Source organism: Cygnus atratus, chromosome 19, assembly GCF_013377495.2.
Source record: "Cygnus atratus isolate AKBS03 ecotype Queensland, Australia chromosome 19, CAtr_DNAZoo_HiC_assembly, whole genome shotgun sequence".
NCBI classification, from domain to species: Eukaryota; Metazoa; Chordata; class Aves; order Anseriformes; family Anatidae; genus Cygnus; species Cygnus atratus.
This window is the reverse complement of record NC_066380.1, coordinates 9,517,864-9,539,235: the sequence shown is the minus strand read 5'-3', so window position 1 is coordinate 9,539,235 and position 21,372 is coordinate 9,517,864. Positions and strand designations below refer to the sequence as shown.

Here is a 21,372-nt window from a genome sequence, read left to right as displayed (position 1 = left end):
AAAAAAAAAACCTTTATTGGCATTTTAAAATATTCAGTGTTTAGGGTAAAAGATGATAGTGGAGTGTACTATACAGCATTTCTTGCTGGTTGTTGCTTGTGCCAAGACACATTCCAGCAGAGAAAAGCAAATCACAGTGTGGTGCTCATGATGGTTACAGGTAATTCATATGTAGAGAAGAGGAAAGAAGCTTGCTTTTGTTTTTTATGGCCAGAGGAATGCTGGCTCTACTTAAAGTTCAGGAAGAAGGCCCATCTGACACACAACTTTTGAGAGCATTTAATGGTGATTTAATTGCTAATTTCTTGTTAGTGCCTTTGATTGTTTAATGGTGGGTGCTGCCAGCTCTCTCCCTGCTGTTCCCTTGGCCTTTGGGCTTCTTGGGTGACCTTGGCTGATCTCAAACATCCCGGCAGGTTTGTCATGAAGGCTGGCGGGGAGCTCTGACAGCCTGAGCAAAGCGGTGTCTCCACTGCTCTCAGCAGCGTCCTGGAGGTGGTTATCCCTGGGTCTGGCAGCTCTAGTATCTCAGCCATCGGAAGACCTCTGAAACTGGTTTTTCAGGCAGCAGAAGGTGCCTGTGGACTGTTTATTGCACTTAAAATCCACTGTGTGATAGGCTCTAGGGAACCCCAAGCATTGCTCTGTGAAAACAGGCTGCTTTTGCAGCAGCTCACAAGGACCACTAAAAAGAAACCATTGATCTTAATATTTAGGCTTACAACGTGTTCCCTTCCCAATCCCAGCACCTGAGTGCCATATATCAACCCGCTGAGCAAACGTTGCTGCCCTTGGTCACGGAAAGCAGTGGTGTGGGTGGTCACTGGGCTGAGTCAACCCATTTTTTGGTTGAGCAAACAGCTCTTGTACACGAGATCCTGTGCCTTTGGTCTGCAATAGAAAGTTTCCTTCCCCCAGGCTCCTGCTGCAGATGCTGCAGGTATAATTATGTCTGACTTTATCTTCTGCTGAACACAGCCCATAGGGTTCCCTGGTGATTATTCCTACTATAAATTAGTTCACTTAGGAAAAAGCCCAGTCCTGGTTTTCAGCTTTCCCAGAAAGCTTTTCCAGGGGGTTGATGTTTTTTTTTTGGGGGGGGGGGAAAAATAGTTTTAAATTGTCTTTCTCTGATCACGAGCTCATAAATCGCATTGTACCTTTGACTGTTGGATAGAAGAGGTTTCTATTAATAAACCTGTGTTTCCTGCTAAGGAAGGCATGAAGCTTTGAATTACCTTCTCCCTAGGCTGACCTTGATGAAAACGAGTGCAGCACGGTACACTGGCTGTCTCGGCTCCTGCGGACAAATGTGCCCCAAGCTGGGTTTTAACCTGCTTCCCGTTCACCGAGTTAATTTAGCTTTTGGATGGTGTCATGCAGCCGTACCAAGTAAAAAGCCCTACAGAAGTCTGGGATCACTACCCTGACACTGTTTTATCTGTGTCAACAAGATGCTCTTAATCTCTTTGGGCGAGATACCAAGTGGGTTGCACAGGATTGTGCCTCAAAACCATGGCATTAATTGCATTATCTGAGATTTTGTTATTAACGAGCCTTCTATCACTTGCTCCACTATTTAGCTTGGGCTTCATTTTGGGGACAATGTCTGTAATTACTTTAGGCCTCCTGTTTGCCTTTCTGTCTTTTGTATTGGCACAAGTTAAAGCTCATTCCCAGTCCCCTGGGACTCCCCCAGCTCTCTGAGCCAAGTTGAACATCGGCGCATGTTGCGGAAAGCCTGCGGTGTCAGAGCTTTGGGGGTGCATCAACGGGGCTGGACCGAGCAACCTTCTGGCTCCAGCCTCCTCCTTGTCACTGCTGGAATGGAAAGTATCTCGTTGTCTTCTGGTCATGTCGTCTGGCTTTTCCCAAATGTGGGATGGGAACGTGGCTGCTGCGGCTCTGCCACTGCTCCCCTACAGATGCGGCTCCCCATTGCTAACCCCAGGGCTGTTCCCCTTTTTTCTCTCTTACAGTGCAGCATCCCCTGCCTGCCTTCAGTTCATGCTGGTTCCCCACCCCCTGTATGTCATTCTGGGGTTTCGCCTCCCTATGCCTTCTGCCTCCACTCTCCTGTTGTGGGCAGCTCCTGAGCTGCCTGAAGCAGTTCCCAGATTGGGTTTCTCAGCTGTTTTTTCTCATAATGGCTTCTACCTCTAAATTTGGCCATTTAAAGGAGCAAACATGGATGCTATTGATCTTGGCTCTTTGGTCTGTTTACACAGAACCCGTATAATTCAGTTGTGATTACTGGTGCGTAAGGGACCAGTAACTTTCAGCTTAGTCGGTCATTTCCCCGGAGCTCGCCAGATGAGAGCTTCTAGTACAGACCTTTCCCATGCCAGACATTCAAGCTGAATTTAAAAATTGCAGACAAGCATTTTCTTTGAAATTCCAGTGCTTTTTTGGTGCAGGCTGCAGGGCTGCACCCCGGCTTCCTACTGAGCCTCACTCCCTTATGCAGCATAAATGTACCAACGCCTTTGTCCTGCCCTGACGCCCCCCACTGCACACCTGAATGCTTCACTCCTGGTTAACCACATCTGCATCTGGCATCAAGAACCTTTAAGCCTGGTATTTTAGGCAAGTGGGAGCAGAGCCCAGGCTTCCTACCATACTCTTTCTCGCTTGATGCCATTCCCCAGCATTGCCTAGATGCCTTTCCTCTGCAGCTAACAGTTTATGTTGGATTTTATTTTAGCAGCGATGTCAGTGCTTTGTAAAGCAAACAATGGGGAGAGCTTTCACGTCTCCGATGTGGAGGTCTGGCCCACGATACTCATCAGTATTTTGGTTCCTCAGGTCCCCGAGGAGCCCCTTCAGCTCTGAGCCTGGTCCTGGTCTCTGAGGCTGCGCTAACAGTGGGCTCCCATTCACTCCTCTCCCAGCCCTTAGAAACTGGAGATTTTCCTTTGAAGAACTGGCTTTTAGATCCGGGGCTTTGTGGAGTATTTGCCAGGTTGGGATCTCAGCATCTCTTTAAGCTCGACCTTCCTCTGTCCTCTGCCTGTCAAAGGGTTTCTAGCTGCTAATGTCCGTGTGCTTTGTGGGCTTAAACACCCCATCCTCGTAACCATCCCATCCTCGTAACCATCCCATCCTCGTAACCATCCCATCCTCGTAACCATCCCATCCTCGTAACCATCCCATCCTCGTAACCATCCCATCCTCGTAACCATCCCATCCTCGTAACCATCCCATCCTCGTAACCATCCCATCCTCGCACTTCAGCATGAAGCAGAGGTGCTGCTGTCTCTCTTGGTTGCCCTGTCTGTAAGACGTACAGAATGAAGTGTAAAGTCCTCTTGGAAGCGGCTGTAGCTGACACGTTTCGGTATCATGGTTTCATTTATTGCAAATTTTATTTTAAAGAAATTAGCACTTTCCAATTGAATTAAAAATGACAAAATTCTTGGTGAGGGGGAGGAATGGGGGTCTTGCGAACTACTTTAATTTTTACCATTAAAGTTGTATTTCAAAACTGTGATCAGAAAACCCTCCCAAAGCAACAGACCTAACATTAAAACTGCAATACTGCACGATTTCATTTTTCGGAAGAAAACGAAGTAAATTCTTTCTCACTTCAGCTCACACAGAAACTGCCGTGGCTTTTTTTTTTTTTTTGTAGGGTAGAAGATGATGTTAGGGCAGTCAACAGAGACCGGATTTTATCATCCCTTCAGGCAGCTGTTGGAAGCACACACTGTTTCTGGTGTGGACAGTCTGGGGACATCTGCCTAGGGGGTGATGCAAATGGTTTTTTTTGCCCCCTGCATCTTGGTGGATGCTCAATGGGCTCAGCTGGGGTTTGGGCTGGGAGATGGAGATGATGTCTGTGACCCCAAGGAGGGACCTGGGAAGAAAAAGGCCCCAATTTTTTCCCAAAAAAGCTGTAAGTTCCTGCTTAAATGAAATGAAAAATTTGCCCATGGCCAAGTTTCTTGCACCTCTGTGAAGCTGGGTGCTGTAGGAGGTAGGAGCTTGCAGCAGGTCGGTACCCAGGCTGCAGCCTGGGGCAGGTTTCAGCACTGCGTTTTGCCCCCTCAGGACTGAAACATTTTCCCTTCCAGCTTGCAGAGCCCTCCCGCTGTGTCCTGCATCGCCGCAGCTCTGCCCATTAATGAGAAGTTCAGTTAAAAATAAGAGAAATTTTTTCTGGGGGAGACTGAAGAATTCTTCTGTGCCCCCAACTACAAAAGAGCCAAACCCAAATCTAACCAGGAATGAGTCAATTTCTGAAACTATTTTAATTTGAACTTAGAGGCCAAGTCCCCAGCCCCCACCAGCTCTCATTTCTGGTTGGATTTACTACTTGCCAAACCCCAAATTGAATCATGCAGCTGTGATTGCAGAGACCGTGGGTTTAATTACCGTGCCTGGCTGCAGGAAGAGGCTCGTGGAGGAGCCTCTGATGCCTGATGCCACCGCTCCTCTGAGCCTCTTTCATCCCTCAGGATGAGTTTTTATTCCCTTTCCTATTTCAGATGCTCCTCTTCAGGCTGCCAGGTCCTGGAGGTAGAGGTTTGCAAATAGCATTAAATGTTTGCCAGGCAGATGTTGGAGCGTGCATGGAGCTGACCCCAATTTTTCTGTGGTTTGCTAACAAACTGTGTGGGCTTTAAATTGCATTATTTGGGGGGAAAGTGAGCTAACGGCTGCTAATTATAGCGTGTTAATACTCTAAGATGCTAATTGCTCCTACCAAGGAACTCCAGGTCAGGCTCCAGGAACTGGGCGATGGGAAGATGGCCAGCAGCGGTATCTAAGCCAAGCCTGAGCTCTGTGGGTCTGGTGAAAGGTTTGTGAGCAGAGTCAAGGGCAGCTGAGGTGGGCTTTGAGCTCAGGACCATAGCCCCCAGCCCTGGGAAGGATGTGGCTCATGGGGAGAGGTGCCCCACTGCTGGAGAAAGCAGAGATACAGGTGAGGAGTAGCAAGGAAGCAGTCACCCAGCAGGGATGTGCATCCTTGGTGTAGTTTTAATTAAAAGCCCTGTTTAATGATGTCCCCTCGGTAGCCTCCTGAAGGTGGGTGGGAGTGCTGCTTCTGAGCCCCCTGGAGGGACCCCCAGGGGAGCGACACCTCGAGCTTGGCGTAAGGACGGCTGCAGAGGGGGCCGGTAGCCCCCTGTGCCCAGAGCAGGCTGCCTGGGGTGCTGCTGCTCTGGGGGAGCATCCAGGAGGGGGCTGGGTCTCGGGGGTGCTGCGTGGTGGGGGGCGGATGCCTGGGGCTCTATCTCCTTGGAGGTCGCTGGGGGATGGAGAAAGGAGAGGAATTGCTGTGCTGTGGGCAGAGAGGCTGCGAAATGGAGATACGGGGAGAAAGTCCATCAGAGGGAGGGCATGTCTGCGCCTTCCCCAGCTCTGGTCTTCCAGCTCTGCTCCACCTTGACCCCATGTGCTAGGAGGAGGAAGGTGTACGGCTGATAAGGTGTGGTGGAGAAGTGCTGATGGCCCCTGCCTCATCCTCCTGGGGCTCACAAGGCCGTGGTCGGCTGGAGAGCCAACATCACAGTGGGTAGAGCAGATGCCCTCAAGTGCTTCACCATTTCAACTCCTATTACAGCAGCTTTGGGGTTCAAAACAATGCCCAAGTGGTTTAAGAGCAGAGCTTTGTGATTTCCTTGGGGCTTGGATCTTGGATCTTACCTTCTTACCACGTTGCCAGTGACTGGGTGCTGCTCCCTGCCAGCACCCCAGTGCTGTGCTACTTTATGGGGTTCACAGAGTGAGGAGGTCTAGAGTGTGGGAATGTGACGTGTTTTGCTTCCCCCAACTCTTCCTCTTCTTTGCATTTAAATCCAAATCATCGATGGCTTTAAAAAATTAAAAAAAAATAAATCTATGGCATATACTCAGAGCACGGCCACATCATTTCTGAACAAAGCTTTCCCCTTTGTAATCTGCCTTTTGGCAGCTTCTCTTTGTAATCAGGCTTTTGCCACTGCCTGGCTTTGCTGAGCACGTGGTTGTGTCGATGCCAGGGACGTCAGGCTGCCTTCAGCAGCTCCAGGACTGAGCATGAGGGAAGTTTTGCTCGAGCTGGGGGTCTCTGTCTCACCCCAGCACCACCAGCTTTGTTGTGTGGGGGCTGCGCACAAGACTGGAGGGGTTAGATGGGTGTCAGGCACCAAAATGTGAGCTTGCTGCCTCTGAGTCAGTGGGGGAGGCTGGATTGCACCTCATGGTGTTATTCCTGGCTCTGGTTGAAGCAGAAGTGTGACGTGGGTGGCTCTGAAGTGCGGGGCTTAGTCAGACCTTCAGTACGTGGTGTGTGTGTCTGAGCAGGCAGCCTCTTACCCAGCTCTGCATCCTCGGGACCTTGAAACTGGAGGTAGAAATATTCCCGTTCTCCCCCAAGTCTCTGTACTTAGATAACATCTTGGGTCAGAAGAATATTGTCTCTGGGTGAGCATTGAGGTCAAGGGCTGGCCCAAAGCCCCGCTCAGCTGCAGTGGTTGGGCTCAGGTAACGTGGGATGGAGGTGACCTGGGGTGGATTCCTCCAGGTTGTTCTCACACCTGGACACAAAGCGTTCAGCTGTTTGGAAAATGCTGCTGCCTTTTGAGCTCCTCTGCCTCCAGGGCTCTCCAGAAGCGGGTTTGGCCAGAGCCACCTGTGTCACTGGGTCCTCACCTGCAGAACCTCTGGCAGTGGGATTGCTGCTGGGGGTGTTTGGGAGCACCAGGACGGGTTTGCAACCGAGCAGGATCAAGGCCAAGAAATGGGTTCAGTCAAAAGAAGGCGCGCTGGGAAGAATGCTTAGTGTCGCCTTGTACTTGCTCCCCTCCCACAGCCCAGCGAGGCACACACGGGCCTGCATCTCCCTCTAGTGACTTCTCCCAGACTCTGTTCGTCAGCTGCGTTGCACCAGCTCCAAGGAGCCACCAGCCACGGTCCCATGGGCCCCAGTTGCTGCCTGGCACTGGGCTGTCCATCCCCACAGGGCAAGCTCTGAGCAGGCACTGGGAGGCGTGGGGGGGCTGCTGGAAACACTGCTATTACCAAGGAGGATCAGGTCCTTCGGGACTTGGGTACGAGTCCATCCTGTGACACTGACATCGGTGGTGGATGTAAAACCAAAGCGTGTTGCAGGTGTGGGTTGGTACGGTAATGCTTATTTCCTTATCTCCTTTTCCACATTCACAACTTTTGTTTATGGATGTTTCTATCAACATTGCCATTTTTCTCCATCCGTGGTTGGTGCCTGGGCTCTGCTGGGGCTGTAGGGCAGAGGGAGGCATCGTGCCCTGCGCTGTCCTAAAGTGACCATTGGTGGGGCAGCTGAAGGCAAAGCAAATCCCTTGCGAACCACTGTGGTAAATTAAATGTTGTTGAACTCAGGTGGCTGAACTAACCCGCCTGGCACTGACAAGCTCTCCCAAGGCTGGGGAGCTGCCTGGAGCCCATTCAACTCCTGCTCCATGTTGGTGCTGAAAGGGGCTTGTGGGTGCGCTTTGGGCCAGGACAGGGCATCAGAGCAGTGGTGGCCTCCGGAGCCCTGATGAAACAAGCTGCTGGCTTACAAAAGAGAGAAAACTTCAGATTTCATTATTTTTCCTTTTCAGGATTGGAGGTTTTCCAATTCAGATTGGACCTCGGGGCCACCACGGGCATGGGAGGACACCGACGAGACCCTTAACCTCCAGCCAGATGGGAGCACCCTGCCTTCGCTCTCTGCTGATGAGATGTCATCGGCCGAGGAGGAAGACGAGGAGGAGGAGGAGGGAATCCGTTCTATTGAGGATGAAGGCTTTGAGCTGTTGAACTCCACCTACAATAAAATCACCGGCCCTGGCAGGCCAGGGCTCGGCAGGAGCAGACCACAGGTCACTGGTAGCTCCAGTGAGTCTGTTTCACTTTCCTCCCTTTCTCCTGAGCTTGGGCGCAGTGCCCTGTACCTGACGGTGCTTTATCCCCCCAGAGCCACCAGCCAAAACACAGCGAGCAGCCCAGAAGGAGCACGCCGCCAGCCCCCAGCAGGAGAACGTCACCACGGAGAAGCAGAAGGGTGCTGCGGGTGCCCAGCGCCGCCTCCCACCCACCAAACCCGGCCATGCCATTGCGCCCAACGCTGTCCCCAAGCTGTCCCCATCAGCACGTCAGGCAGCTGCACCCAAAGGTCCCCCAGGGATGGGGATGGCTGCAGGTGACCCGGAGCACCCTCCCACCACCCTGGGGTACCCCATCTCGCCAGCGGCACGCAGGCAGTGGGCTCGCATGAAGCCAGGACCCCCGGGGCCACCGGGGCCACCAGGGCTGCCGGTGAGTGGTGGAGGTGATGGTGAGGGACGGGTGGGTGGTGGAGGCAGGTGGCAGCTCCACAGGCAGATGGAGAAGACCATTTCCTTCTGTCCCCTGCCCTAGACTTGCTCTCAAGTCATTTAACAGTGCTGTTGGCTTTGTTTTTATGCTGCCCGAAGTCGAAGCCGTCACCTCCAGGCCCTGTCCCCACAGCGGGCCCCTGCTGGCATCGCCGTCCTTTGCTTCTCCACCACTGTCACACCCAACATTCAAAGCATTGAATTAACCCAGGGTTACAGGGTTTTATTGGTTTTTCAAGTTGTTAGTGAAACGTGGTTCTTATTCATTGTGTAGTGGATGAGAAAAGAAGGGAAAATTTAGAAATAGTAAATTTGAGTAGCTAGGTCTTTAGAGGAGTTGTCAGCCTTCACTTGGCTAGGTTTTCTTAAGCAGAAAACTGCATTTTATTCACCCTGTTGCACAGCTGAGGGCAACCACAGGCATCATCTCCTCCTACCCTGTACATGTGGGAACGTCAGGCACGGGGCTGCCCTGGCTGGATTTTGGGTTTGGGGACCTTGGGGCCGGTCTCTGTGCAGGGCCATCTGTCCATAAGGCTGCGTTCAGTGCACTGGCCCTAAATTTGTCATCAGTGTGCCAGGCATTGTAGGACACCGGCTAAATTTAGGACTGCTAGCTTCCCTTTCAAGCCAGCTCCTCGTTCCTGCAGCTATTGCCTGTGGAAATAAAATAAAGTGGCAAAAGGAGCAGATGCTGAAGGAAACATCGCAGGAGCAGCAGAAGCATCCCAGACTGACAGCCTGGCAGTGGCCTGGCAGGAGGAGGCTGAGGCAGCAGGGAATTGCTTTTCCCCTCTGTAGGAAGCAATGAGATATATTTTGATGGTGGCTTGGATCAGGATTTGGAGCAGCTTGAAGGGCTTCTGAGCTGCTGGGCTCACGCGGGGAGGTGGCCGCTGCCCCCGCACCTCTTGCTGCTGTCCATTGTCACCGTGTGGCGATGCCAGTGAGGACGCAGTGGGTGTATCAGGGTGTGCAAATGCAGCTCGTGCACAGAATTTAAGGTTTTTCCTTTGGAAGCATGGCCTTGCTCTGCTGCTGGTTTTGGTGGTGCTGTGTGCTGGCCTTGGAGCACCCCCTTCTGCTGGGTCACCTTGGGCATCCTTTCCTTGCCTCCAGGAACGTGGTGTGAAGCAGGGCGGGTGTCTGCAGGTGCTGTCTCCTGATTTTTCTAGAGGAAAAGCTTGGAAACAATGAGTCTTAGCATGAACGTTTTTGCTCATGGGGATTTTTCTCGTCCTTGGCAGTGTCCCTCAGGGAAATCAGTGTGTTTTGGGGGAAACTGATGCTATTGCTTTCTGGAGTCTGGAGGTGCAGGTTCATGTATATCTGGTTTGCCACCCTCAGAAGTTTTCACGTTTGCAGAATGATTTTCAGTACCTGTTCTGGTAGGGAGGTGTGGATGGAGGCTTGTCCAGCACGCTGCCACCTCCTGATCGTGCCCAAACCCCGGTGAGGACGCTTACAGACCCCATGGACCCCATGGCTCCGGTTCCCATCACAGCCGTTGCCCTCTGTGAAGGCACCAGAGCTCTGAGGGGAACCAAACACAGCGAGGAGCAGAAAGTGGTTATTGCTTTCCGAGCTGCTGATGTTTATGATCTCGCTAATCCTCCTTGCTGTGGTTTTGCTGCACTGCCAGCATTCAAAAGCTGCTTGGCTTTTCTCAGCCATGTGCCACTTTTTTTTTGTTTGTTTGTTTGTTTCTGTCACTTAGCTCTGGCTGGTTGGGAGCAGAGACGTATTTGCTCTTTGTAGGCTTAAACTGAATCCTGCCAGGGGCACAAGCTCGCACAGTGGGCAAGCGCAGACTTCTCTGCGCTCTGCTTGGAGGAGCACCCGTGGCTGGGGCACACGCGGTCCCTGCTGTGGGGACACCCCGCGGGAAGGGGGTCACGGTGGTGCTGTGCAGTTTGCAGGGCTCCCTTCTGGGAGAGATCTTTTGGATCAATTTCTGTTTGTCTCCTGACGTGATCTGGCCCTTTGGTTTGGGTCTGGGCACAGCAGGTGATGAACATCCCTTTGGTGACGTGTTCCTTGGTGCCAAAGCTTCTTCTGGATACACAGCCGGGGCTGTGGTGGGTACGAGGCCATATCTGTGCCTCCCAGTGCAATTTGGTGCCTCCGATCTCAGGCTGCAGGGCTTGGGCAGGCAGTTTGCAAGCAGAGGGCAGAGGGTGGCTGTCGCTGAGGCCACCAGAGCCGTAGTTCTGCAGCAGACGCTGCGCAGCAGCGGTACCTGGCTCCGCACACATCTCCCACATACGTTCCTTTCATCAGGAAAAGCTGGGATCCCCCAGCTGGCTTCATTTCTGTCCAGACAGATGCTCTGGTAAGCCCTCAAGTGGGGTCATCACTTGGCCAACAAGTGTACGTTTGTCTACAGACGAGGCAGATCAAATCTACAAGTTAAAAGCCACAGATGTTTGCATCCTCCCCCAAACTGCTGTTCGAGTCCATGGCCACGGTCCAGCTTTCCATTTCTCCTTTTTTTCCCCCCCTAACATTCTGCCTTTCCTCACCAGGTGTCAGGAGATGGGCTCCTGCTCCGTGTGCTCGGGGTCGGTTGTGTGATGGATGCAGCAGGAGTGCTTGGCTCCGCGTAGAGCTGCATCCTGGTGCCAGGGCAGCACCAAGTGGGATGCATCTCCCACCCCATCAGCTCTCAGGGCTGGGTTTGGGGCACTCAGTGCTCTTGGTTTGCTCTCAGCTGGAGGCTGACTCCCTTCTCGCTACCCTGGGCTGGGGAAGCCAGCAGAGTCGGGTGACACAGCTCTGCTCCTTTGCCTTGCAGGGGTGCCCTGGGAGACGCGGGCTGGTGGGGCCCAAAGGAGACAAGGTGAGCATCTGGGAAAACGCATAAAGCCTCGAGATGTGGCCGAGGGTCCAGGGAAAATACCACTGATGGTTGGGGTTTGCAGCTTGCTTGTATGTTTGTTCTTTTTTGATCAGGATAGCCAAGTGAGTATCTGATGCTGCAGCCTGGTGGCCCCTCATGTGCGTTTGGATGAGGAGAAAACTATTTTAGCTGGGTATTTGAAGCCCGTGAAGCTGCTCTAGCTCAGGTCACCTGGAGGGATGCTGCCACGTCCCAAAGTCCAGTCCCATGCTACACCCACCAGCCCATCTGACCCCATGCACTGCGGTGGCCAGCCCCATGGGTGCTGGTCCTGCAGCACCTTTTCCACCTTTCGGTGATGAAAGTAGCAGGACCCTGCTTAAATCACGGAGAGAGGGGCAAGTTTGCCTGCTGGAGGAAGGGACACCTTGGGGCTGCTGCAGTCAGTGCACCGACATGCTGTGGGCTAGTGGTGGTGGGTTCCCCTCGCTGTGCCCTACTGCCCTCCTGCAGCACACAGGCATGGGGCTGTTAAGGGCATTGCTGCAGCCCCCAGCAGGGCTGCTGGGGACATCACAGCTCACACTAACGTCTCTGTCTCCACTTCCCCATTGGTGACATGGTGAGAGTGCGCCTGGCCTGGCCAGGACCTGTCTCCAGCCTGTGACGAGCGTTAAAACCCCACGCTGGTGTTAAGGAGCTGCCTCTCTCTTCCTAGGGATACCCTGGAGCCATGGGGCAGATGGGACCCCCAGGGGACCCGGGTCCCATGGGCATCCCCGGCGTCCCCACCATCATCCTCTGGAGGAACTCCCAGGAGGACTGGCTGACCTTCACCGTGAGTCGGGAGCCCCACGCGCACCCGGGGTACCAGCTCTGTGCCCCACGGGGCTGGGAGCTGGGAGGAGGGCTTCAGGATGCGCACTGGGATTCCTATCAGTTTCCTTTTTTTTTTTTTTTTTTTTTTTTGTATTTAACACTTCCAAAGGTGTTCATGTTTTTTTTTCCCCCCATCCTTTCCATCTTCTCCTGGCCAGCAGGGAGGAGCAGGGGCAGAGGAGGCCGTCAGGATGGAGACATGGGAGGAGAGGGTGGATGCAAGGAGAGTAGATGCTCGTCATTTGGCTTTGACTTGTGGAGTTTGTTGCCATCAGGCTCCTTGCTGGGGTGAGACGTTGCTGGGAGGGGAACAGGGCTGCTCAGCAGTGTTGGTGGCTGCAAGCACCAAGCATGAGGGGTTCGGTTCTGCTTGGTTCTGGTCGGCCTGGGCACCCCACCACATGCCTCGTGATGGTACCACTGTAAGAAATCATTGCTGTCCTTGTCAGTGGAAACAGCTTGTTAATTTATTCCTAAACCCAGTGGCTGGAGGGGTGGAAAGGAAAAAGGGGGCTCTTGCTCCTGTCTCTGTGTGGGAGCAACCGCTGCAGAGACCCAGGCGGCCTCATCCAGGTTCCCCCTGGCAGAGCGCCCGCTGTCAGTGAGCTGGATCTCAGACCCTGGAGAGCCTTGCCTCAGCCTGGCAGGGCAGCAGCTGAAGGTGCTGGGTTTCTGGCTGCTGTAGGCACTCCAAAAGCCTGGGCTCAAGCTCCCTGGTGCGGAGATGCTCTGCGCTGTGTATGTGTGATGTCCCCGTGTTGTCTCTGCAATCTGCCCAGTGGCACTGGGGGAGCTGGTGTGGGCCGGGGCGATGGGCTGCTCTGAAAGCCAGGTTTGGATCTCCAGCTCCTGAAAGCTTCAGAGACCATGGGCAAAGAGATTCAACTTCTTATCTGCAGCTCTGCATTTGTGCAGAGGGTAACGGCATCCCCCTCTAAGTGCCTTTAATGCTGGTAGCACGTCCATGGATGCAGTGCAGGCAACCTCCCTTGTATTTACTCCTCTGAAACATCTCTGGTCTTGCCCAAAAGCCCCAGGGGGTCAGGCTCACCCCTGTCCTGCTGTGCCCTGACACCAATCCCCCAGACCCCTGCATGGCCTGGCAGGTGCCAGGACCCCATCCTCCTGCTGCAGGGCAGAGGGGAGATGCTGGGGGAGAGCCCGTTTGGGGCGATGGTTTTCCTGCTGCACCCATCTCTTGGTGCTGCCCCTGCCGCCTGTCAGCAGGTGCCTGGCAGGAGATGAGAGGGATTACAAGCAAGGCAACCTGTGCTATTCAGCACCCGCCAAGGATCAAAAGCATTCTTCATGCTGGATGGGAGCGGCCATGTTCCCTTCGGGTCTGTCCACCGAGCCCCTTGGAAGTTCTCTGGTTGCTCCAGCACACGCTGTCCTGGGGGCTCATTGAGGCAGGGCTATTCCCCCTTGGCCGGGGTCTGCCCACAGGCATGGCACAGACCGGTGTGACTCTGGACCCACCATAGGACAGGAGGTCTGTAATGCTGCAGGGTGCAAGAGCTGGCTGCGGGGAGATAGCTTGCTCCTGTCGAGCCAGACCTGCTTGACATCCACATTCTCCTGCCCTGGTGCTGCTGTAGGTGAGGAGGTCAGGCTGGGGAGCGAGGGCTGGTAACTCCAGAAAAAAAAAAATACGGCAGGAGGAGGAGCCCAGGGGTGTGGGCAGACCTGCTCACTGCAGGCTTTCCCAGCCCTGGGATGGGGCTGGAGCCTTGCAGGATGGGTCCCACACCGTGACCAGTCCCGTCCCGGTCCCCACACTGTCCCGGTGCCCATCGCACCGCTCGTCAGGGCTGTTGGAGGCAAAGTTTGGGCAGTTTCCTGCTTAAATTGCAGAAGAACATTCATTCCTCTCCTTGGCGCCTGCTGCTCTGAAGCACGAGTTCACCTCTTGTGGGATTTCTTTTTTCCCAAAAGGTTGGATTTTTATTTTTTTTTGAAGCCTAATGAAATAATATCCTGTCCTGAGTGAACCCGAGTTCACTGATTCACAAGACAAGGCAATAGCACTGGCTGTGCTCCAGCCCCCCAAAAGTTGTCCTGAGCAGCTTTTTGGGGGAAACAAGAAGTGGCTGAGCAAGGGGGCCGCAGCCTGGCGGGGGCTGCTCGCGTTAATCAGCTCGGGACCAACTTGAAAGCAGCTGAGATGCCTGGTGCAGCATTAGAGCTCGTTAAATGCCTTCATCCATCATCTGCCCCGAGATCCCTGCTCGTTATTAGAAATATTTCCACATGTTGAAAGGTTTGTGTTTATGTTCAGTAATGAGTGCCTTGGCTTTCCCATCTCTCTCCTCTGGTATCGGAGGGTGAATTTTGGGGGGATTCTCTGAGCCCCCGAGGCTGGTGCTGGGTAAAACCTGAGCACGTGGGAACTCGGCCCCTTCAGCTGCTTGGTGGGGAACAAGGATGGGTTTGGGGTTTTTTTTAGCATATTATGCAATCCAGGATTTGGAGGAGCTGCCTGAACCTTGTGTCTGACCTTGCCGTGGAGTGAGGAGGAGGAATAGCAGAGATGGGATTTGTGTCCTGAATGTCTGTGGTTCGTGATGCTGGGAGAAAAGGAGGCTGGCTGGTTGCCTTAAATACATTCAGCTTTGTTTGCTGGTCGTTTCCCAGAACCTGGGAGCATGCAGAGGAGGCTGCGCCGTGAAGTGTTCAGGAGCCTTATGCTGGTTAGGAGCACTGTGGGGCTAGCTGTGGCCCCTAAGGTAGGTGGGATTAGCCCATCCTGTGGCTTTGGGGTGTTTGCTTGTCCCTTGGTGGTCGTCTGAAAGCTGGAGGTGCACGATGTGTTTGGCTACAAGGGGAAGCCCAGCATCTCTGCCTTCTGGGGCTGCTGGGGGTGAGGTTTCCGACGTGGCCAACCCACGTGTCATGACATCTGCTTTAGTTCAACCTGGGCTAAAGACAACAGTTTTCATAACAAATTCTCCAAGCTCTGTTTAGCAGCAAGAGGTGATCTGTCTGCTTGGTCCCCCCACGCCCGAAGATGTGGGCTCTCTGTCGTCTCAACTTGCTAGTGAGGCCAGCAGTTCCTCATGTCCTGCACATCGTGGTGTGCTGATTCAGCCTTCTCCCATGACTTGCCTACATGTAGTAAAAAAAAATAAGTAACCCAGAGGAATGGTTCATTGCTGCCAGTTCCCAAAAGACTTTGAAACCAGCAGAAAGAGACTGGGGATTTGGGGGAATTTTTTGACATTTTTTCCCATTCTCTTTTCAGCAATCACCATTTTACCAGCTTCTGCACGCAGGCTGGCCGGTGAGTACCGCTGCGAAGTTCTGTGGTTTGGTTTTCCCTCTGCATGGACAGCTGAGTTTTCCTCTTTCCAAGCTCCTTGGCAGGGAGATCTGCTCTGCCAATGTTTCTTTCTCTTTCATCCAGAGGAAACCTGGAGCCCCCGGCCCTCCAGGACACCCAGGGAAAGCAGGAATGCCGGTAAGCGTGGCCACCTCCGGGCTGCTCCTGTCTTCCCACGGACAATTTGAGTTCGTGTCCCAGCCCCTGAGCAATCCTGGGCTCCCCAAAAATCAGCTGTAACTCAAGGTCTTGGGGTTGGGTTTCAAAGAGGCCTCGTGGTTTTCTTGTCTGTGGGCCACCGATGGGCAGGTGGCGTTCAATGTCCCTGCTCCCTGCCCCCGGTCCTCCCTCCAGCAGTCCCTCTCACTGGGGACTGGGTTCCCGATGCTGCTCCTGTGTGCGTCCACGTGTTGAGATGAGGACAGCATAAAGTCATTCAGAAAAGCATGAGAACAGCCCAAGGAGCAGCTCATGGGATGCTTGCAGAGGGTGGTGGGTCTGCGTGCCCTGTGGTTCCACCACACTACGTGCATCCCAGCCTCCCGTGGGTATCAGTGCAGTGAACACAGACGGTGCCGAGGTGTGAGCGATCCCTGGTGCAGCCGCAGGGCGCTTGGGTGCGGATCCATCCTTGGATGTGAATCCCAAGGCTGCTTTTGTGCATTGTTCCTTGTTCTCCCTGTAACTGTATCCGCGTAGGCCCTGGCATCTTTCAGCACGGTGGATTCTGCAACACGACCAGGGGGGAGCGTGGCCAGCGTTTGCTGACTCGCTGCCTGTTTGTGTGCAGGGGCCATCAGGAGAGCCAGGAGAGCCGGGCGAGAAAGGCCAACGGGGGTACACGGTGAGTGCCTGGGGCTCAGGGGCTGCTGGCAGGAGTGCGGGCTGGTATAAGGGGTGTGGGATAGAGAGGTTGAACGTGCCCTCAGTGAGATCCTTGGTAGCCGGGCCTTTCCTGGGGCACCAAAGCTTGGAGCACTGTGTGGAGGGGAATCCTAAAAATAAGGTTTGCTGTTGGCTTGGGACCTCTGCAAAGAGATGTGTGCGTGACCTGAAGGGTCGTGTGAGAAGCAGCCCCGGTCCCCTCTGTAGGACCAGCCTGCACTGCCCCTTTGTCAACTCCTGGAAAATATCCACCCAGTTCCCTGCGGCTGATGGGACGTGTGAGCCTTCAACTCTGGCCGTGCTGGCAGAAGGGCACCACTGCATAGCGGGACCCCAGGACCCCGCTGCTTGCCCAGGGATGAGTAAGCACAGCTTTGGGGTTTCAACACCCCGTGGATAAAAGGAGATGAGAGCAGGTATCCCAATCTCCCTGCACTGCTGCAGGTTTCCACTGGCTCCCCACCAGTGCTCAGTGGTGCCCAGCTCTCGCAGGGTGAGCTGGCACACCCCAAGCCTGATACTACCTCAGGGGAGCTGGCCTGTAGGTGTCCCCTGGCACCTCTGGTTCTCGTGGTCTCTGTCCTGGTTGCTGCAGGGGATGAGCAGTGCCCTTTGCTGCTGCTCCTCACTGCTCAGCCCAGCGGTTTTCTTCCTTCAGTCCTCCAGCGCCCCCGTCCCTCCCCAGCACCCTCAGGCCGGTCCCCCGGTCCCCTCAGCTCTCTCCTGCAGTGACCTTCCTTTCTCCCTGCCGTCTAAAGGAGGACTTTACAGGCTGACAACCAGGATGTGGGCCAGGTCCTACCACCTGTATTGGATCTTCTCAATCCCAAAAGCTCATGGTGAAGTTTAGAGGTGAAATCTTGAGCAAGGATTGGAGCTGTGCTGCAGGGCGCTGAGTGCCGGAGTAAATCCGCTCCCCATCACACACCCTGCAGCAAGGTGGCCTCTACCCGGCCCCACTCCCTCGCAGCAGGGATGCACGTGGGGATGGCGTGCTACCAGCTGCCAGCATCTGGAAGACTTCACGGGCTGCGTTAAGTCAGTTGAGTGTAAACACTGGAGTCAGTCAGCGGAGCTTAACCAGAAGGTGCCAAAATCATTCCCTGCCTTCACGTGAGCAGGATCTGCAGAGGGAGCACAGATGGACAGGAGCGTTTTTCCCATCCAGCTGCGAGCCTGATGTCTGTTCAGCTCATCCCGAGCGGTTCAGGGTGGGTTTGGTGACCACTTTGGGCAAGGTGCTGTGGTTCTGCTAGAACTTGCCCCAAAAGGCTGTGACGCCCATTCATGCTATGGCAGATCCCTGCTGGGCACTGCCTGTGCCTCATCCCTCGTCCCCATGTCTGGTGGCGTGGATGCTGCTGCCCGATGCACAAAGAAATCCGAAGCACCACTCATAGAGGGATCTGTCCTTGCTCTGCTTTGCTTAGAGGACCCTGGTGATGAAGGTGTGATTGCAGCAGGAGGAGGAGAGATTTCACGTCCACATCAGGCACCAAAGCCCGGCTCAGGGTGCATTTACCCGTGGTCTGTTCTGCTTTTGGGATCTCTGCTCAGGTTCGCCCATCACAGACCAAATCACAAATAACAGCAAATATTCCCCAAATCCCAGAAGTGGGGACTTGAAGCGGAATGGAACAAAATGGTGTTCCTTTGGGTTGTGTGCCCCGATTGTGAGCAGGCACTGCTGAAGCATGGTGCGGGTGGCTGCACGTGTGTAGGTTTGTGGGGAGCGAGGGGATCACTAGGAAAGGAGCTGGAAAAGAAAACCTCCCCCAGACAAGCTTCTGTGTTTTCCAAACCAGATTCTTCCCTTGAAAAGTAACTGAAGCAGCTGTGTTGCTCTGCGCTTCCCTTGAACCCTGACTTTCCAGACACAAACAAAGTCTGGTTTTGGGGGTGACAAAATGTTCCAGAATTCTCAGGAAATCCAAACAAAGCAATTGGAAGGGAAATGACTTCTGCTTGTTCCGGATTGATCTTTATCCTTTCCTAATTCAGAATTGCCAGGGAGCTGAGGAAAATTAAAAAGCTGCCCACAGGCTTCAGCTCGGTGAGCAGCACTGGGGCTCTGCTGCGGCTCGTGCATGTGGGGAAGGTCGGAGACAGCTTTGAGTGCAAACCCCAGAGCTGGGAAGCAGATGCAGAGGGCTTTTGCTTGACCTGCTCCCAGTGCGTTGCTCATTCCCTGCCTCCTCCTTTGCTTCTTGCAGTGCTGGCTGCGGCTCTCCCATAGTTCAGGTTTGGCAGGATGAAGCTTGCAGCACGTGCAGCTTCTGCCCTGCCCCGTGTCCCTGTCCCTGGGGGGTTCGTGGTGGTTAGAAGGCACTGCTGTCAGAGCAAGAGCCAGGCAGAGCTCAGCGTTCAGCCCACCCATTTCACAACAGCATGGAGTTTTGGCGTTTCATTGTGGGCAGCATTGGGGCAGCCCGGGCTCACTCTCTGTGTGTGGTTCTTCTCTGCAGGGTGAGCCAGGGCTGCAGGGCTTGCCGGGTCGCATGGGGCAGCCTGGTTCAGATGGCTCCCCAGGCCTGGGAGGCAAACCCGGGCTGTCAGGGCTGCCAGGAGAGCAGGTGAGCACGTTGCAGAGGGCAGCAATCCCTGGGGAGCTCGGGCTGGGAGCTTGCCCAGCGCCTGCTCTGCTCCTTCCTTCGTCTCCACAGGGCCTGCAGGGTTTCCGAGGGGACCAGGGGCTGGCTGGCGAGAAGGGGGAAGAGGTAAGGTGCTGCTGCATGTGTGTGAGTCTGCGCCATCCCCAGCACCTCGTGCTGTCAATGTTTTCCAAGTGATAACACCTTTCCATTACTGGTTTAACTGGTACTGCACCCAGTGCCTGTGGTAGCACCCAGTGCCTGTGTCCCATACCTGGGCTGTGAGTTCACCCAAGGGAGTGCCCAAAGGATTTTGGCACTGAGCACCTCTAATGTCCGATCAGGTCAGGGTGTCTGGGGATCCCTTGGTCATTTCAACCCAGGTTCTTTTTCTTTTTTTGGTAGCACAAACCCCAGGTGCCTTTTCGTACATCTTTTCTGGCCCATACTCCATGCCCCTCCGAGCATCCTTCCACCATCCAGACAGAAAACCTTTTGCCCTGGGGTCCACCTTGCTGCACTTGGCTGCTGATGGAGCTTTTCCTTTCATGCCCCACAGCTTCTGCAGGCAGCCTGTGGGGACCTGGCATCCTCCAGGGTGCTGGCACTGGGCATGGCCCTGTCCCTGCCACTGCTGTGTAACGTGGCACAACGCTGACCTGGGACACTGGAGCAAGGTGGCAATATGTTGGGGACAGGCTCCAGGGCTGTTTTTTCTTCTGGGACTGGGGCACTTAGCATGAGGGTCTCCATCCCCTGCACCACGCTGATGCTCCTTTGAGGCACGGCAGCTGTGTTTTGGTTCCTGATGCTCTCTTTGTGCCTCATCCATCCTTGTTGTTCCCTTCCAGGGCTTCTTGGGTGTTCCCGGACCAGTTGGTGAGAAAGGAGAGAAGGGGGCGAAGGTGAGGGGGTCTGCCCCTGCCCTTTGCAGCCTTGCCTGGACTGGGCAGGGACCTCTCCTTCCCCATCCTGCTCCTGCCTCTGGGCCACGCTCCCCTGCACATCTCTTGGCTTTTCCAGGGGGTGAGAGGAGAAAGCGGCCCGCCGGGTCCTGCTGGGGCTCCGGTGAGTTGGTGCAGAGCCACAGGGCATCCCAATCTTTGCTGTGTCAGGATTTCTCCTTCCCTCTCTCGACCCATCCTCGTTCCCCTTTCCATGACCGACCCCTTTCCTTTGGAGACGCAATTTGGGCAGCCCTTGGCTCTGTCTTGCATGTGCTCCCCTGGCTCTGGGCAAAGCCCTCGGGGCTCTGTGTCTCCCCCAGCCCTGCTGCAGGGGATGCGACAAAAGCAGCCATCACCTCGGGGCGGGCACCTCGCTAATGCCCTGCTCTGCCTTCTGTCCTAGGGGATGTCGGGTCTGAAGGGCGCGATGGGCTTCCAGGGCCCTGCAGGGCCAGAGGTGAGGGGTTTGGCTTTCTCTGGGCCCCCAGCTCCCCCAGAAGAGGCACACAGCAGCCTGACAAAGAGAACTGAGCCCTTGCAGAGCGCGTTGTGCCACGGTTGGGTTTGGGAGCCCACCTGCAGCTGAGGTGAATCCTGGCCTGGCAGCACCTGGTTTTTTCCATGCTGATAGCAGAGCTGCTGGCAATTCCTTGGGAGGCACCCGGGAAGGGTTTGCAGGGTGGTTTAACAAAAAAAAAAACTGAAGTGGTTTGGTAGTGGTTCATGGCAGGGAGTGGGGAAGCAAAGGTCACCTAGAAGGGTCCTCAAGTGGCTGATGCTTGATGCAGAGGAGGAGGGGGAATTTGGGATGTGAAATCTAAATGGAGAGAATCAAAGCAAAAAAAGGTATCGTTTCCCTCCTGCTCCAGGGAGAAGGTGGCCCAGCGGGTGCTGCTGGCCCTGCCGGCCCTACGGTAAGTCACAGCTTTGTGGTTCCCACCGTGGTGGGGGCTCCATCCCCAGCCCCCACTCGGTGCCACAGCCCCAGGGCTGAGCATCGCTCACCTTGCAGGGGGAGCCGGGCCAGCCAGGCTCCGTCGGGTGCCAAGGAGTCAACGGCTCCCAGGTGAGTCTGCCCTGGGCACCCTGCTCTGATATTTGGGGTTTTCCAGCTGCTGCACTCACCCTGTCCCTTCCTTGCTCTCTCCCCAGGGAGAGATGGGTCCTCCTGGCTTGCCTGGCCCCCAGGGCCCTAAGGTACGAGCAAACCTCGTGGCAATGGGGTGCCTTGGGAGAGCTTGTGGGGTGCTGGGGGGGGGGAGGTTGGGTAGTCCAGGGGTTACCCAGTTCAGGGCATCCCCTCCAGCAGGGCTGGGACCTCAGCCCACCCCAAAACCTGCACAGAGGCTGGGATGGGGGCGGAAATCCCTTCTGTGCCTCTCGCAGGAGGTCGTGGCTGGGGACTGCAGGCTTTGCACCAGCCATGCATGGATTTAATCCTAATTGTAGCTTTCTGTCCCCCCCCCCTGCATTTCAGGGACCACAGGGCTTGCAGGGGCGTCGCGGCCCCCCTGGCCTGGGGGGCATCCAGGTAAATGATACTGCGGGCCCTTTCCTGGCTCAGTTCTGCCTTTCTGAGGGGCAGGAC

General features: G+C 54.8%; 1 protein-coding gene across 1 annotated transcript in view; it reads left to right on the top strand.

Moving 5' to 3' along the window:
* LOC118257070 (collagen alpha-1(I) chain-like) overlaps positions 1 to 21,372 on the top strand; it is a 74,789-nt gene that overhangs the window by 35,167 nt on the left and 18,250 nt on the right. Inside the window, exons 6-21 of the mRNA XM_035564635.1 lie at positions 7,569 to 7,845; positions 7,925 to 8,265; positions 11,119 to 11,163; positions 11,882 to 12,001; positions 15,284 to 15,322; positions 15,446 to 15,499; positions 16,152 to 16,205; positions 18,712 to 18,819; positions 18,910 to 18,963; positions 19,689 to 19,742; positions 19,861 to 19,905; positions 20,188 to 20,241; positions 20,654 to 20,698; positions 20,797 to 20,850; positions 20,937 to 20,981; positions 21,262 to 21,315. Of these exons, the coding sequence (XP_035420528.1) occupies positions 7,569 to 7,845; positions 7,925 to 8,265; positions 11,119 to 11,163; positions 11,882 to 12,001; positions 15,284 to 15,322; positions 15,446 to 15,499; positions 16,152 to 16,205; positions 18,712 to 18,819; positions 18,910 to 18,963; positions 19,689 to 19,742; positions 19,861 to 19,905; positions 20,188 to 20,241; positions 20,654 to 20,698; positions 20,797 to 20,850; positions 20,937 to 20,981; positions 21,262 to 21,315 (1,443 nt within the window). The remainder of the gene's footprint in view (positions 1 to 7,568; positions 7,846 to 7,924; positions 8,266 to 11,118; positions 11,164 to 11,881; positions 12,002 to 15,283; positions 15,323 to 15,445; positions 15,500 to 16,151; positions 16,206 to 18,711; positions 18,820 to 18,909; positions 18,964 to 19,688; positions 19,743 to 19,860; positions 19,906 to 20,187; positions 20,242 to 20,653; positions 20,699 to 20,796; positions 20,851 to 20,936; positions 20,982 to 21,261; positions 21,316 to 21,372) is intronic.